At 56.0% G+C, this 17,420-nt stretch overlaps 1 protein-coding gene across 8 annotated transcripts in view; it reads left to right on the top strand.

The window, feature by feature from the left end:
* The window catches only part of INPP5A (inositol polyphosphate-5-phosphatase A), a 181,357-nt gene that overhangs the window by 114,368 nt on the left and 49,569 nt on the right, over positions 1-17,420 (top strand). For 7 of the 8 annotated variants that reach the window (XM_036829041.1, XM_036829044.1, XM_036829043.1 and 4 more), the window contains exons 5-6: positions 4,598-4,661; positions 12,425-12,528. The exons of the other annotated variant lie outside the window; for it this stretch is intronic. In XM_036829041.1, the coding sequence (XP_036684936.1) occupies positions 4,598-4,661; positions 12,425-12,528 (168 nt within the window). The remainder of the gene's footprint in view (positions 1-4,597; positions 4,662-12,424; positions 12,529-17,420) is intronic. 8 annotated transcript variants of the gene reach the window in all.

The raw sequence follows: 17,420 nt of genomic DNA, 5'->3' as shown, positions 1-17,420 counted from the left end.
AAATGTGGTAAATGAGTCGTCACATACGTAACGGGGAAACCGGCAGTACGGAATTGCATATGGAATGAAGTAACGCTAGATCTCACCTTGCGCCATACCCACGAATAAGTCCCTGTTATTGTAAAAACCTAAATGGGAAAGAAACAACCTTACACGTTTTACATGGAATATTGAGACTCATTGTGGGGTCAGACTAGGGAACTGTTTCCAAACAAGACGTAAAGGCGAAACCATAAAGGACTATGTTGGCTAATTTGACTACCTTAAAAATAAAGGCTTTCATTTCATGAAAGATACCATAAAAATTGACTAGGTAAGCCACAGAGAGTGGGGGAATTCTTTGTAATGCAAGTAGTAGACAAGGGAAATAGAAAATAAGCAAAGGATAAGAATAAGGTGTTCACAGGAGAAACCCAAGTTTCCACTCCTCTTAAAAAGAGGTGCTCAGCTGCGCTAGTCTAAGGAAAACGCAAATAAGACAACAGTGATGTGTAATTTCACCCCCGTCGGCTGGCAGAGATCTAGGTGTGCCGGCACCAGGTCCTGGCGAGGGTGTGGGGCAGCAGGCACTGCTGGGTGCCGTGTAGAAACCTGCGTGGAAGATGCCCATCCACCATGACCCAGAAACCCCAGCCGCATGTCACATACACACACGCACATTTAATACACACGGGTGTGTATCTCTCCCATGTGCTCAAGGACACCGTGCAATGTTCGTTTCAGTATTGGTTCTAATAGTGAAAACATTGGAAGCAGTCTTCATGTCCAACAGCAAAACTGGATAAATAACTTGTAGTATTATTGTATATTGAATCTTGTAGCATTAAAAATAAGCTAATGTTACATGTTGCAACATCAAACGTTTCTAAAATAGAACTTTGAATGCAAAATAAAACAAGTTCCTTAGCCAAAGCAATCTTGAGGAAAAGAAACGGAGCTGGAGGGATCAGACTCCCTGACTTAAGACTATACTACAAAGCTACAGTCATCAAAACAAGTTCCTGAGGAGGGAGTAGGTATGATGGCACAGATAAAGTTGGTGAAGGCTCTGAGCCCTTCCAGGGGTGCCTTTGACACTCAGGATGGCAGCCACCTCTGGGGGGACAGTTGTGTTGGCAGTGTCCAGCACAGCGGACACCTTGGAAGTCCCCACACAACCTAAGGCCTTTCTAGAGCAGTGACACCCCGTGTGCACCTGCTTATCGCCCTGCTCCCCCCGTAACCCCCATGCTGAGTTTTGTGCCGATCACTTTATTCCTTTGTTCTGTTTAAACGCACTCTTTTGATTGTGTTTCTGTTATCTTGGCACCATGCCCCGTGAAGTTTCAGGAACTTTCCTCTTTCTCAACATTGCGAAGCCTCTGTGTGGTTTTCCGTGTGATTTGCTTGTTCTCCTTGCTAGTGCTCCACTGTAGGAGTGGATCACGTGTATCTGTCTGCACGTTGTTAGGCATTTGGTTGCTGGGTCTGTTGGTGTTTCTGGCAGTGCCGCCTGCCTTCCCGTGCGTGTGTCCTGAGAGCCCCGGCTTCTGAGAGAGAGCTCTGTGTGTGCGTTTATGCACGGCTTCCCTTGGGTGTAAACTAGCTGGGAGGCCGTGGAGCTGTCCGTCTCCCCATGGCTGTGTGCTCAGAGCTTGCGGGCCCCCCGTGTTACGAGGGACTCACAGCCAGCCTGGGTCCACATCACAGCCTCTCGTGTCCTGAACTTTGTTCTCTGAGGGTGGAGATGTTTGCATCTGATCCTGACTGGAATGTCAGTGCTGAGCTGAGCACAGCTGCTTCCCTGACGCCACAGCGCGTGTGCACATGCAGGGCCGTACCTCATTTGGGGGCGCTGTCTGCTCCACGGGATAGAGCAGGTGACGTGTCAGGGGTTCATCATAATCTCCAAACCAAGGGGCCTTTCCAGCCGTGAGTCATTCATGCCCATTGATTCTAACGTAGAGCGGCTCACGTTCTGTGGTTCGCTGCAGACTTGAGGATTGGTTATCAGCAGTGTCTTAGGAAGTTTTTATCCTCTTCTCAGATGCATTTATTTTATTTTTTTAGAAAATGACATGTTGAAAATGCTGTATCTGTAGAAACAACGTAGTGCAGTGCCTTCCTGGAGGAGCAGTGTTGCACTTAAAGGCAGTTGGCCCTCCTGATGGGCAGATTCCCCGGCCCTGGGCTGTGTGTGGCCCCCTGGCACGCCCTCTCCTGTCCTAGAATGCGGCAGCTGGCTTCTCGGGGAGCCCCTGCCTGGGGGACGGTGGGGGTTGTTCCCTGGGACTTCGAGGAGGGCAACTCCCTTCTGCAGGCGCCCTGGGAGCTGAGACCCAGCCTTCCCGCCCCCACGGTGCCCTCAGAGGCACAGTTAGCGCCCTAGGGTCGTGTGCGAGAAGCACGTGTATGGTTTCCTCTTTCATTGTATCTGGAGAAGAAAATTTCGCTCCTGTGCCCCTTCCTGCTCAGGCGATTTGACTTGAGGGTTCGGAACTGTCTGAAAGCCAACTGGACGCGGGGGCCGAGGGCTAACCTGTACCTGGGCCGCTAATGTCGGCGCAGAAATAATCGGTTAATGAATGTCTGATCTGTTTGCAAATAAAAGGTGGAGGGGTGTTTCCAAGGAGTAGCTTTTGCCGGTGAGTCCCCGGGCCGCGGCGGGTGGGCGGCGGCTCCGTCCGTGGTGCCCTCTGCAGATCCACGCTTCGCTGACATCTGCGGATGCGTGGCTTCCTGACCAGCATGGGGGCCGTCTGCCTGCGGCCCCGTCCCGTGCCCTGGCTCTGTGTATCTACAGAGCGGCCTGCGGCTTTCAGAGCTCAGCTCCCGCAGGCAAACGAGCGCCCAGGCGTGGCCTGTGGTCCCGTTAGCCGTTAGCTGACCCGCTACAGGCAGGGGACTGGCTTCGCAGCCCTGCAGACCCTCGAGGATCCGGTGGAGCCGGGCAGGTGGGACCAGGAGCCACACGGGCCGCATCCGGCCCACACCCGGCACCCCTTCAGAGCCCTGTCGCGAGAACTCTGGCCTTGGGTCCCCATAGCCGCGGGGCGAGGCCGCCCCTGAGGCCATCCTGCTGCCAGAGGTCAGGGCGCCCGCCCTGTGTCTGCTGCTCCGGGGACACAGTAGCGGCTGGACTGCATTTCGCTAATGGAGAATTAATAAGCACTCTTGACAGTCAGGTTTATAAATATGTAAAAAGTATTTTAATTGTTTCTAGCACAACAGGCAAGGAGTCAATACTCTGAGACGTGACGAACACACTGCTGACAGGCGCGGGGTCAGAGGACCCGCGAGCCGGCGTCCGTCGGCAGGATGCTTCCTGCCCCCTGTCCTCACAGCCTGTGACAAACGGGCCCTGAACTGTATCGATGGAGTCGGTCAGACGTTGAAAAAGTTGAGTTGAACTTTGACTTGAAATATTCATTAGAGCTAATTATGGATTTTCTGACTCTATGAGTTACAGCTCTGTACCTGCATTGGCAATTTATTTTCCATTTATTTATTGTAAACTTCTTAATATTATGTTAGCTTTATCACATCCAATGAGGCAATAGTTCAAATCTTTGCAGTTGCGTTATTTACTTACGCTTTTTCTGAGCGCTTTCTTTACCCAAGCAAACGGGAAGATATCCGTTCGCTCATGGGTGTGGTCCTGCAGCTTTCCAGGGCCCAGTGCTGCCCACGTCCCTCTTCTTGGAGGGGCCTTGACTGTCCGCGGTCAGAACAGAGAGCGGAGGCTGGTCCTCGGGTGTGTGCGCCAAGGTGCCCAGCTCCTCTCGGAGAGGATTCGGGGCAGAGACCTGATGGGTGAGTCAGGCAAGCAGCACGTGCGCTCCGTTTATTTTGTGCCTGCGCCGTGGGGAGCCTGTCGGCACTGACCGCGTGCCTGAGTCCCCGTCACACGCATGGATACACACGAAAAAGATGTGTAACTACACACGCACATACACACGCAGTTAAGTCTGAATCCCAGGTAAACAAGTGACTTTTGGCGCCAGATGCCCCATCCCCACCCCAGCCCGGTTGCTGCACTGTGGCCTTTCCCTGAGCGGGGCGAGCAGGACCGGCCTCATCGCCCAGAACAGCTCCTGGCGCCCGGCGGGCGCTCCGTGGCTTCTTGCGCTGTTGATCGTGGATGGGCTGGGCCCGTGGCTCCGGAGGCTCTGAGGTTGCAGCTCAGTCCTGAAGGACGAGCCGGTGAGCGGGGAGGGATTGGGCCGGGCAGCGGGCGGCTGGCCTGCCGAGGGGCAGGGGGCGCCGCGGCGAGGCTGTGCCGCCCGGAACGGAGCCGTGTCCTGCACTCAGCAGCCATCCACTCTGCCCGACCCTCGCCCGCTGGACCGCTGGACCGCTGGACCCTGCAGCAGACGGGAGGTGGGGGGGGCGGGTGCGTCCACAGGGGAGACGCCCCCTCGGGGTTGGCTAGCGGCCGGCGCTCCTGGCGTCCTGGGTCGGGAAGTGTCTGCGGCTGACTGTTGAGTTTGGGGGCTGTGATTGGGCTGCAGTGAGCTGAGCTCTTTTTCTCACCCACAGAGCTTCTTAGTCACCGCTCAGGACTGCTTTAGAAACGCTCCCGTGCTGGCCTCACTCCATTTCTCTGTTTGCTCTACAGGCACTAGGAAGCTTTTACTTTCTTCACGAATCCTTAAAAAACATCTCCCAGTTTGACTTTAAAGGTAAGACTCCATGCGTGCTCTGCTGTCTCCTGGGCTTCTCCGTCTCGGTGGACCCCCGACCCCCTGCCCGCTAGTCTGGCTTATCCTGGTCCCTCCCACCCAGTGCTCCCGCGAGAGCACCGCGTGGGCTGGGTTTGATCGAGGGGTTTGCGCAGTCACTAAGCAGGGAGTCGTGAGGACACCTGCTCTCTGGCTTCTCCGAGGCCGAGGTGGCCGGCCTGTGCTGGGCGGCTTCCCCCTCCCCGCCCCGCCCCGCCCCGCCTGCGGCCGTCCCAGCCCGTTACCGCATCTCTGCCACCCCTCACGGCTCTGCCGGGTGACTCTAGCTTTCCTATAATACAGTTAAGAGGAGAGGGGAGTGTTTTGTATCTGCGTTCCTGTCGAACGTGAGAAAGTAAAAAAAATGAAAAACACAACCGGAGGATAGCATATTTCAGAAAAAAATGGGCGAGAGCATATGTTTGTGGCAGAGCAGAAAACGTAGCCCCATGTTTAATGGGTCAACACGGTGTGTCTGTGCTGAGAAGAGTCACCCAAGGTGCTCATGACACGCGGGCGTGAGTCTGTCCCCTGATCTGAGGAGCTGCCGTCCCCGCGCCATTCGGTGTGCGTTTCTCATCCACGCAGGGTTGTCTCTTCATGTTACACGTAAAGCCGTCTGAGCTCCACTTGGGCTGTTGAGCCGGATCACATTAATCTGAGATGCCTCCCCAGGTGTGATAACTGTGGGAGCGGCTGATTATGTCGGTTTGTTCAGATTCATGATCACCACTCACTCGGGAGGCGGATCACACTCACCAAGTTGGGAAGCAGTGATTCCATCAGCGTTGAGAGCAGGGTCCCAGCCAGCAGGTGATCGTTCCCCGGCCCCGTAGCCTGAGCTTTCTCTGCGCTTGAGACGCAGCGTCTGCCTTTCCTGCCGAGGAGCTTGGAGCGGCCCAGCAGACCTGGCGGGAGCCGGGGCTGGGGCTGCTCTTCCCACGACCCTAGCAGACACTGGACGTCGAGTGTCCTGTCCTCGGGCCGCAGGGCTGTGAGCAGAGGGGCCGTGCAGACACAGCGGCTCCAGACGAAGCTGAAACAGAACAGGTTGCGCTTCTAGTAAACCTGCACCTCAAGCTCCACAGGTGCCACGTCTGTTGAACTTTTCCTTTTTCCAAGAAACCATTTGCAGACATATTTTATTACTAAATCAAACTCGTCCTAAAGTACCTGGCTAGCCCGCAGTTTATTTACAGCTGTACCTTCGATGTACGTTTGACTCTAGCAAAACCTCCACGTTGTCAGTGACAAGAACCATGGTAAAACGGGCAGCGGCCATGCCCTGAGCAGGCGAACCTGGCGGGAGGCTGTGTCGAGTCTGAAAACACTACTGGGCGCGGCGTGGCAGGTGTTGCTGCCGACCGATCCACGGCGCGGGCGAGGCCAGGGTCTCGGGCAGGCGTGGGCTGCCGGCCCCCTCTCCGCAGCCCCGGCTCTTCGAGGCTCGCACTTCTGCCTGGAATTGAACTACAGCAAAAGCAATCCAGGTTTGTGAAGTTTGAATCAACTTTTGAAAAGAAACAGCCAGAATTTTAACAAATACGTTCCTACTTAGAAACTTGAGATGAAAAGGGATGAAAGGGACTCCAGTTTCTGGTCCAGCACGTGATGAGCTTGGAAGCTGTCACTCAATCCTCACGAGAGACAATCCAAACAAGCTGAAAATAGATGATTCTTCTTAGGTCCCTCAGAGGAGCAAAGTCACAGGGCAAACTGCTGCCCCCCAAACCAGGGAGACAGACAGACGGGCCCAGAGAGTCAGAGCCCACTGAGCAGAGAGCACCGCACGGTCGGGACACTAAGAGAGGCCGAGCGCGGGCAGCTGGCGGGGGAAGCGCACCCAGGCTCAGGGCCTACGCTGTCGCGGGCTTTACCTCCTGGAAGCTAACCGGGTCCTCACGCCGCAGATCAAAGAAAAATCCCCATTTCTGGCAGGGGAGGGGAAAGGAGCTATTGTGAAATATGCCCAGACAACTCTGTTCTTCTTAAAGGCCTGCCCTCAGGGAAACCCTGAGCCCAGCCCACTGGGGTCTGATCAGGGCCTAACCAATGGGGGAGGAAGATAGACGACTGCAGCCTCCTCTAGCCTTCCTGTGCAACCTGAGAAAACAAGAAGAAGAACAAATTAAATCCAAAATAAGCAGAAGAAAAGAAATAATAAAATTGGAGCATACATCAATGAAATTGAAAACAGACACTCAGTAGAGAAAATTAATGAAACCAAAAGCTGGTTCTTTGAAAAGATGAAAAACTTGGTAAACCTTTTAGCCAGGCTAACCAAGAAAAAAAGAAGACACAAATTACTAGTATTAGAAATGAGAAAGGGGTCATCAGTACTGATCCTATGGACATTAAAAGGATGATAAAGGTATATTGTGAACAAGTCTATGCCTATAGATTTGATAACTTAGATGACCCACTTCTTTGAAAGATACGATCCACCAAAACTCATTCAAGGAGGACTAGATAGTATGCATGGGCCTTTGTCTATTAAAAGGAATTCAGTCAATAATTAATAACCTTCTAAAAGCATCAGGCCCAGATGGTTTCCCTGGTGAATTCCACCAAACATTTAAGGAAGAAATTTTACCAATTCTCTACAATCTCGCCCAGAAAATAAAGGCAGAGGGAAAACTTCCTAATTCATTCTATGAGGCCAGCATTACCCTAATAACAAAACTAGATAAAGGTATTACAAAAAAGGAAAACTGTAGGCCAGTATCTCTCATGAACAGAAAATGCAAATTCCTCAATATAATATTAGCAATTCAAAACTAACAATGTATAAGAAAAATTATACACTATGACCAATTCAGATTTATCCCAGGTATGCAAGCCTGATTCAACATCCAAAAAATCAATTAATGTAATCCATCACATCAATAGGCTAAAGAAGAAAATCACATGATTATATCAATAGATGTAGAAAAAGCATTTGATAAAATCCAACACCCATTTGTAATAAAAACTCTTAGCAAACTAGGAATAGAGGAGATCTTCCTCAACTCAGTAAAGAACATCTACAGGGATTCTACACTAACATCAAAATTAATGGTGAGAAACTAGATACTTTTACCCTAAGGTCAGTAACAAGGAGGGGGTGTCCACTCTCACCATTTCTCTTCAACATCATACTGGAAATCTTGGCTAATACAATAAGATGAAAAAAAAAAGGATATTAAAGGCTTATTCATGGGAAGGGGCTGTCTTAATTCTTAGGTGACATGTTTACATAGAAAATCCCAAGGAACCAACAACAACAACAGTAGCAACAAAAACTGGTACCAATAAGCAAGGTTGCAGGATATGAGGTTAATAAGCATAAGTCAGTGGCTTTTCTCGATACCAGCATTGAACAGGTAGAATTTGAAATTAAAAACACAATATCATTTACCTTAGCACACATACAAAAAGAAGTACTTAGGAATAAATCTGACAAAATATGTATAATATCTACATGAGGAAAACTACAGAATCTGGTTGAAGGAATCAAAAAAGACCCAAATAAGTGGAGAGATAGTTCATGTTCATGGATAGGAAGACTCAGTATTGTCAAGTTCTTCCCAACTTGATCCATAGATTCAACACAAGCTCATTCAAAATCCCAGCAAGTTATTTTGTGGATATTGACAAACTGATTCTAAAGTTTATGTGGAGAGGCAAAAGACCCAGAATAGCCAACACAATATTGAAGAAGAACAAAGTCGGAGGACTGACACTACTCAACTTCAAGACTTTCTATAAAGTTACAGTAATCAAGACAGTGTGGTGCTGGTAAAAGAAGAGACAGATCAATGGAACAGAAGAGAGAGCCCAGAAATGGACCCACACAAATACAGTCAACTGATCTTTGACACATGAGCAAAGGTAACAAAACAGAGCAAAGATACTCTTCTCAACAAATGGTGCTGGAACCTGCTGGACATCCACACACACAAAAAGGAATCTTAGTCACAGACCTTACACCTTCACAAAAACTTAAAATGGATCATAGACCTAAATGTAAAATGTGAAACTATAAAACTCCTAGACGATAACATAGGAGAAAATGTAGGTGAACCTTGGGTTCAGTGATGACTTTTTAGATGCAACACCAAAAGCATGATCCATGAAAGAAATAATTTTAAGTTGGACTTTACTAAAGTGAAAAACTTGCATTCTGCAAAAGACACTGTTAAGAGAATGAGAAGACAAGCCAGAGATGGGAGAAAATATTGCAAAAGACACGTGTGATAAAGGACTGTTATCCAACATATACAAAGAGCTCTTAAGACTCAACAATAAGAAAGCAACCCAATTTAAAAGTGAGCTAAAGATTTAAACAGACTTCTCACCCAGGAAGATATACAAATAGCAGACATATGATGAAAAGATATTCAACATCATATGTCACCAGGGAAATGCAAATTAAAAAAATTAAAACCACTACACACCTATGAGAATGGCTAAAATCTGAAAACTTGACAACACCGTGCTAGCAAGGACGTGGAGCAACAGGAACTCTCACTCATTGCGGGTGGGAATGCAGAATGGTCCAGCCACTTTGGAAGACAGGTTGGCAATTTCTTGCAAAGCTAGACATACTCTTACACATCCCTTGGCATTTACCCAAATGAGTTGAAAACTAATGTCAGCACAAAAACCTTTACAGCAATGTTTATAGCAACTTTATTCGTAATTAGCAAAAACTGGAAGTAACCAGAATCTGTCCTTCATAGATGAACAAATAAACAAGCTGTGGTCCAGAGACAATGGAATATTATTCAGCAGTAAAACAGAATGAGCTATCAAGATACAAAAACTCATGGAGGAACCTTTTAGGAGGAACCTAAAATGTGTGTTCCTGACGAAAGGCAGCCCACTGGAGGAGGCCGCCTGCAGTATGTGGTCAGCGACTGAGGAAACGAGGGAGACAGCGAAAGCATGGCTGGTTGACAGGCGCTGGGGGAGGGAGGGATGGACAGGGGGAGCACGGGGGGTTAGGGCCGTGGAAGTGCTCTGCGTGCCACTGCAGCGGTGGATACATGACGTGCGTTTGTCAGGACTCCTAGCGCGTGCGAGCCCACCAACACGAGATGTTGGGAAGCTGTTCGGGGGGAGGGTGGGAGCTCTCCACTTGCAGCTCAGTTTTTGTAATCCCCAAACTGCTCTAAAAATACAGTCTCATTTTTAAGAAAGAGGCCTCCTCCCCCCACCCCTCCCCAGTCTCCTCTTTCCTCAAGGGAACTGGGGTTTCATCTCAGCAGAACTGCCTGCTGCTGCAGCCCCTGCCCTGTCCTCACTTCCGAGAGCCTGCGGGGGGGCTGCCCACGCCTCAGGGCTGCTCCTGCACCTGTGCCCGCCTGGCTCACCGACGGCTGGTGCGTCTGCCCTGTGGACATCCATCCGTCCTGAGGATGTACGTTTGGGGGGGCGTCCACCCCTCTGCAGCTCATGAACCGATGCCCGCAGTGGGCTGTTTTGGTGATTCAGCCTTTGCTACGAGGATCCCCATCCTGAACAGACCTTTAGAAAGAACTTTCTTTATTCTCAGGTCCAGGAGATACTCGGGCCGTGGCGGTTAGCAAAGGGGCGTAGGAAGGAGGGATAAGTAACCCCCTGCAGGGCGCCCGGACGGTGGGCCCGCATGGCCCCAGCAGCAGCTCGGCGCCTCCCAGGGACGAGCCCGGATGTCGGGAGGAGGGGCGTCCCTAGGACCTGGCAGAGGCCGGCCGCTGCTGGGGCTGGACCTCCGCCCGGCCCTCACCCTCCACAGAGGCCTCGCGGGGGCCCGGGGCCACCCCCGCTCCTCCATCAGGCTCAGCGCCGCCCTGCTCCGGGGCTCCCCCGCCCGCCCCCCACGTGGCACCCTCCCGCCCTCCACACTCGGCCGCCGTGCTCCCGGGTCTGAGCGGCCTCCCTCCTCCTTCCCACTGCCTCAGGCGCGTCAGCAAGACCCGGCTCTGGCCTCCGGGCGGCCGCACTCGGGGCGTATCCACGTCCCGTGCCCCAATCCACGTCCGTCTCCCCGCCTCACGCCCAGGCCCACTCTCCGGGTCGTGTCTGCGTCCCATGTCCGCGTCCTCAGCTTCTGGCCGGGCCCCGCGGCACTCAGTGGACGTCCTGGTGCCCACTGGTGCCGGGAGGGCCCAGGAGGGGAGTTCGAGGCCCAGGCGGGGTGGAGGGAGGGGCGAGGCGGGTGGGTCCACACCGCAGGCTGCAGCCGCCTGAGAGCCTGGCGCCCCGGGCGGTCTGTGCGGGACAGGCCTGCCGTCAGCGGGAGTGGTCAGCTGCCCCGCTCTGGGGCCGGGGTGGCCCGTCCGCCTCGTGAAGGGGAGCTGGACGCGACGTGCCGGCGACGGCAGGTGTGCCTCGCAGACAGCACCAACCCCCCGCCCCCCGCCACCCTGATGCCGGCTGTGCGGGGTGAGGTTTGATAAACGCTGTCCTTCCACGGAGATGGATGGGTGGTTACAGTAAGTGCCTCCTGTGATTAACACGCTTCTGCGTCATTTCCCACCGCAGGTGGGTGTTGCGAGTGGGTCGTGGCTTCGTGCCTTGTTTGTTTACACCGGCCTGTGCCCACCTTCCCAGGCACCAGCCTCCTGGCTCGTGGGTTCGCCTGCGTTTCCCCCGATGGGCAACCCCGGGGGTGGGAGGGTAGCCTCAGAGCCAGCTGCCCCTGTCGTCTGAGGCTCGTCTCCGTGGTTTGGGAGCCAGGTCAGAGGGGCAGTGGGTACAGCGCAGCGCCGCCCTGGGGGAGGGGCCCACGCCACGTGCTGTCAGTGGGCCCGTGGGGGCAGGCGGCCCGGAGACTGCAGGCGGGGCTGCCCGTGGGACGCGGAGCAGGGCCTCCACAGACACTCTGACGGGACGGCTCGTCCTTCGTCCCAAACACCAGGGATCTCCTCACGCCCCAGGACCCTCACCCCAGTGTCCTGGCCCGGGAGCAGCGGACAGGTGATGCTCCGGCAGCCGGTGGGGGCAGTCCGGCGACCGCCTGGGCTGGGGTCTCCCCGTGGCGGTCTCGGCAGCCCCCCCCGCTGCCTGGGCTCTCTGCCGGCATCTCCTGGGGAGGCTGACAGCCTTCCCACCCACCAGACAAGTAAGAGTTTGAGGAATAGACACATTTGTGCATTAAACCCCACGGTGGTCTCTGAAAAGGAACGATCCCAGGTCTGGGTGTAAAAGGACCCGACCAGGCCCTGTGTGCGGGGCGTCAGCCAGATGCGGGGGAGCCCGCGGGACACTGGACGGGGCGGGTGGCCAGGGAGCGCTGGCCCAGGGTGCCCGGCCATCTTTCCTTTCCCCCGTCTCACGTAAGGACTTCCCTTCCCTGGTTGTGAGTGATGTTGGCTGGATGCAAGGAGGAAATCGATGTTATTAAATAAATTCATCTTAAGTGTGAGTGGACGGTAGCTCCACGGCCCTTTTAAGTACAGTTGCAGTTTGCTCAGAGGATGCCAATTAGCCCCTGTAAATCTGCAGGCTGGGAGCTCGGAGGTGGCAGTGAAGCCCAGTGTCAGATTCCAGGTCCAGGGATGGGGATGCATGAGCCACGGCGTCCCCGGGAGCAGCTGCCCTGCCTGGGGTCGTGGCCCTCGTTGGGTCTGCCTCCTGGGGCCTCCCTCGCCTCCACAGCACTGCCCGGGTGGGACGCGGGACCCCGCGTGGCCCTGAGCTGGGGGGGAGGGGGCGAAGAGCTGAAGTTACCCCCGGGTTCTTCTTCTGCTCTTTCCTAGCCAAGAAGTATAAAAAAGTCACTGGTAAGGAGATCTACTCAGACACGCTGGAGAGCACGCCCATGCTGGAAAAAGAGAAGTTCCCGCAGGACTACTTCCCCGAGGTACGTCGGGGCCCCGCCGGCCACACTCGTACTAGTGCGTTTACTTTCAGGTGGACTTTAGGACGTGAAATCTTCATACTTCACAGTGGGGATCCCCGGCTGCCGTCATGCTCCAGTATTCTGTCCTTCTGGGAGGTTCTAAAACCCACGTGGGTTCATCTGGGTGGTCTTAGGTGAGGGCTGGGAGAGTCCATGGTGTTTATCGTTACGTCGGCAGGTAAATTTTCCAATCGTCATCGTTTCCAGGCAAAGGAACCTTCCCCCAGAGAGGTAGAAACACAATAATCTGTTCATTTGGGGCCTGGGGTGTGCCAGGGGCCTCCCAGCAAACCTCAGTGTGAGCAGGTCGATCTGGCCAGTGATGCAACCCGACCAAAGAGCTCGGGCATGCTGGCACAGTGGCCCTCGGGGGGCTCTCCCCATCCCCAGGCCGCTGAGTGAGCCCCCGGCTCTCCCCCGGGTAAAGCCTTGGGTGAGGCCAGAGAGGCGCAGCCGCGGGCTCGGAGCCGGGTGTCCCCACCCTGTGCGCTTCAGCGGAGGGAGGTGCAGGATTACTTCTCACCCTCTGCTCAGACACAATCAGGAAGCGTGGATGTGTTTCCTCTGGGTTTCGGTGCATTTTTGTGTAGTTTTGTTATTTTTATGTTGCCGCTACGCTGCACACATAATTTTGGATTCTGGTATCTTTAGTGAGTACTGTCATGACCAGCGTTTTTGGAGTCTCGTGACCTGTGTGGTCCCCGTGTTGATCCAGACTGGATCACCTTCCCTTTCGGGGCCTGTTGACTCGCAGTAGGAAGTGACCCGTGACTGAAGCATTCGGGGGTGAGACTGAGAGCCGGGCGGCCCCTCCTCACAGCTGCGTTTCCACACGGCCCCCGAACCCCCACGGAGCAGGTCTGCTTGGCCGAGGATTGCCCGCCGTGGCTCTGCGGAGCCGCCCCTCCTGCGGCACTGGGAGCTGATTTCAGCAAGGCCGCAACTTTATTAACTCGCTTTATGACCCGATCCTGCAGTGGAGGAAAGGTAGCCGCCGCCTTGAAGGATGGGCCGCGTCCCCGGCCAAGGACGCGGTGTCGGGCCCGCCTCCCGCCCCGCCCGCCGCTGCCCCTGCCCCTCGGCACTGCTCCCCTCTGCTCTGCCTCCAAGGTTGGAGGAGGGTGTGGCTGGAAAGCTCCGGAAGCTTTCGTTCTCAGCCTCCCATGAGTGCCGCCGAGCCCGTGAGTCCTGCAGTCCTCCCGGGACGTTGGGCAGTGGACGTGTCCAGCAGGAGGCCGGCCCAAGGTTCCCCGGATCAGGGCGAGGGCTGAGAAGTCAGTTTCAGAGTCCGTCAGTGCCGGTCTCCTGGCCCATCCCGATCCAGACTCACCCTCGCTCCCCTGCAGGCAGCACGGGAGCCAGCACCGGCCCTGGCCTGAGAGCAACCAGGGACCCCGGTGAAAACGGTGCAAGCTGCGGGGAGGCCGGGGGCGGGGCCTGCAGCACCACGGATAGGGTCTCGGCCTCTTCCCCCACGCGGGCACCTTAAAAGCAGGAGAGCCAGCTTACAGAGGCCCGCTGGGCACAGCCCTGAACGGGCCAAGGACGAGGCTCTGGCATTGCAGCCGCTTCTCTGCAGGAGGGACCCCTGACGCCCCTGCTGATGTCCAGGGTCCACGCACCTGGCAGGGAAGGCAGGGCCGCTGGGGACGGCCACGGAGCCAGCCTCGCCCAGATCAGCGCAGGGGCCGGCTGGCTGGCGGGCAGTGCTGGGCCCGGGCCTGCGTGGGGCTGGGCGGGGAGCATTTGGGGCAGCCCTCTGAGCAGTGAAGTGTCTTTGCAGCTCTCCCCTCTAACTGCCACTGAAGTCCTGAGCCGCGGCAGGTGCCAAGGCGAGCCCGTGGCCCGTGACTGGCAGTGGCAGGGATGGCAGGCGGGCCTCTGCTCTTCCCGGACCCGCCCGTGCCCTCGAGGCGCTGCTCCCCCAGGCCGCTGCCCACCCGGGGACGCCTGGTGCCTGGGATGGACTTCCCGCTCCGCGCCCCCCGCCAAGGACTGGGGCGCACCTGGGTGACCTGGCTCGAGGTGGACGCCCAGCGCGCGGCCCCCGTCACCCCAGGCGCTCGCTCAGCCCACAGCCGCCCCTCATCCTCTCGTCACTTGCCGATGACTCCAGAATGCGGGGTCCTCTCCCTTCACCTGTGCCCTCGGAGCTGGGCTCGCCGGGGGCTCCCAGCGTCTGTCGTCCAGGAGCTGTGACGCTGCCGAAGAGGAGGCTTCTGTGTGACACAGACTGTGTGACAGAGTCACCGTGTCCTCCTGGGTGGGCAGAGGGGGCCCCACTGCTTCCTCTGGAGAAGGTGTCCGGCACCTGGGCGGGAGCCTCTGCGTGCCCGGCTTGCCCGCTGCCCCCCGCCCCTGCGGCTCTGGCCTCCATCCCTCCCTGGACCGCGGCCTCCTTCTGAGGGGCTCCCTGCCCCCCCGGCCCTCAGGCTCTGCCCTGCGTGGACTCCCTCCCCAGGCCACGGCGTGTCTGGGGGTCTCCCCGCATCTCTCTTCCCTCCAGGGCCCAGGCGGCTGTGCAGCTTGGGCTGAGGTTGACCTGTGGGTGGGGTGGGGGGGGCAGGTGTGGGAACCTCAGCTGTGGTTCCCACCTCCCTGCGCACCCCGTGCGCTGTGCCCTCTGAGGTGCTGGCCGGTGCCGGCTGGGGGTGCTGAGCCCTCCTCAGACCCAACTCCAGGCGGCCTCACTGTCATCCGCAGGCAGAGGGGGGAGTGTCCCGATGTCTCGACTAGAGCGGCGTGTTGCTGGGACAAGGTGACCCCTGCCCCGGGGTGCTGGCTTTCCTGGGGGCCCCGTTCTGCTCCGCGGAATTGCCTGAGTGTGCGGTCCGCTGGGTCTGACGACGTATGAGTTTTCAGGGCTTGTTCATTTTCCTCTCATCTCGATAAATTAACAGAAGGAAAATCTTATTGAGAAGAATACAAATGCTTCTGATGTTTCTGTCAACTGCGTGGAATTTCTCAGGTGTAAGGAACTCCAGGACCGTTGACGGACTCACGTATCCTACTAAAAGTCTCTGCCTGGCGTGCGTCAGGCCAGCAGGCTGCCGGGCAGGGCCGCGGTGCCCAGGAGGCTGCACTGTGGCAGCTCCCCTCCTGCTGGGCCTGCAGGCCAGGCCTTTAGCTTTATTGGAACACGTTTTGGGGGAGGGAATTAGTTTAAGACTGATTTCTCTTTCTTTTATTACCGTCACTTAAGGGTAATCTAAACGTAATTACCGTGATGGAGGCATGATGCAATTCCAAATAATTACAGCCCACTGCATATAAAACCGACAGAACTTTCCCTGGTGGCTTGTGGGCGCTCTTGGCTCGACGCGAATTCCACATGCTGCCTCTGGGGGAAGCACTCCAGACAACGTGAGACCATTTTTAAAAAGCAGGTCTGGGGCTTCCGTGGTGGCGCAGTGGTTAAGAATCCGCCTGCCACTGCACAGGACACGGGTTCGAGCCCTGATCCGGGAAGATCCCACATGCCACGGAACAACTAAGCCTGCATGCCACACAACTAAAGCCTGCGCACTGCACAACTACTGAAGCTTGCACGCCTAGAGCCCGTGCTCTGCAACAAGAGAAGCCACTGCAATGAGAAGCCCGCGCACCGCAACAAAGACGCGGCAACCAGAGAAAAGCCTGCACGCAGCAACGAAGACCCAACGCAGCCAAAAATAAATAAATAAAATAAAATTTAAAAAAAAAAAAGCAGGTCTGTGTAGTCAGTCGGGGCCGAGGCATTTTTTTCCTCTTGCCCGTAGTGAGAAATTGGTTGTTACCATACATCACAGGGACCGCTCCAAGCTCTTATGAAAGATGAATTAATTTCACTAATGCTCTGAAGCGGGCCTTTCACGGGGAGGGTGGGTGGTGATAACCTTCCCGCAGCCTCCCTTTTCTCACCGTGATTTATGCCGTCTTTTAGTAGATGAAACCGCCTGTATTCGCCATCCATCTGCTGGTAAAGGAATCCTATTAACAGGGCATCTGAGCAGAGACTTAATATTGTCAGGTGAACGATGTGGCAGTCCCCCCCCGCCGCCCCCGCCCCGGCCCAGGCGTGACATGGTTCCCACTCCAGTGTGAGAGCCTCTCTGAGAACCGGGGTGGGCACCCCAGCCACTGCCGTCCCGTCTACCGTCGCCTGGAGCCTTCGGTGGCTTGAGAAGGCAGCCCATGACCAGTGAGCCTGGGAGCGTGCACTGGGCTGGGCGGAGGCAGAGGAGGCCCCGCCCCGCCCGCATGCACCCCGCCTCCGTTTGCAACGAGCGTCTGCATCCGGAAGCTTCTGTGCTGGAGGCCCCAGCCTCCCGACGTGTGCTGACCGCAGGCTGCCCAGCTGGCTGCTCCCGGGGAACCGGCCCAGACCCTGGTCCCGCTTCTGGAGGCTCGCCCTGAGCCCAGGAGTCGGGCCGCCCTGTGCTGCGGCTCCTGGTTTCCGAGTGTGCACGAGGGCACCAGGGTGGCGGCGCCCGCTTCCCACTCTCTGCAGGAGGACGTGGCTCCTGGCGGAAGACAAGTCGCTGGTTCTCCCGGAGAGGCCGAGGCGGGGCGGGGCGCCCTCGACAGCCGGTGCGCGTGGCGACCCCCTCCCACTCCTGCTGCGGCAGTGGGAGAAGGCGACGGACCTTCGGGTGGATCTGACCGGGCCCACGTCCGGCCTGGCTCCCCTGCGGCCAGCCCCAGCGGGTGACCACTTGCCATGTGACCTTGGGTGCGATTCTCAACCTCGAGGGCTCCTGGGTCCCGCAGGCGCTGCGCTGAACAGTGGGCTGGATTCTGAACCACACGTGGTCAGAGAGAGGGTCAGTGAATCAGCGGTCCGGTTGAGGACTCGTCCGGAACCCAAGGCCGTG

Source organism: Balaenoptera musculus, chromosome 16, assembly GCF_009873245.2.
Source record: "Balaenoptera musculus isolate JJ_BM4_2016_0621 chromosome 16, mBalMus1.pri.v3, whole genome shotgun sequence".
Classification (NCBI taxonomy): domain Eukaryota; kingdom Metazoa; phylum Chordata; class Mammalia; order Artiodactyla; family Balaenopteridae; genus Balaenoptera; species Balaenoptera musculus.
This window is presented reverse-complemented; position numbering and strand designations above follow the sequence as displayed.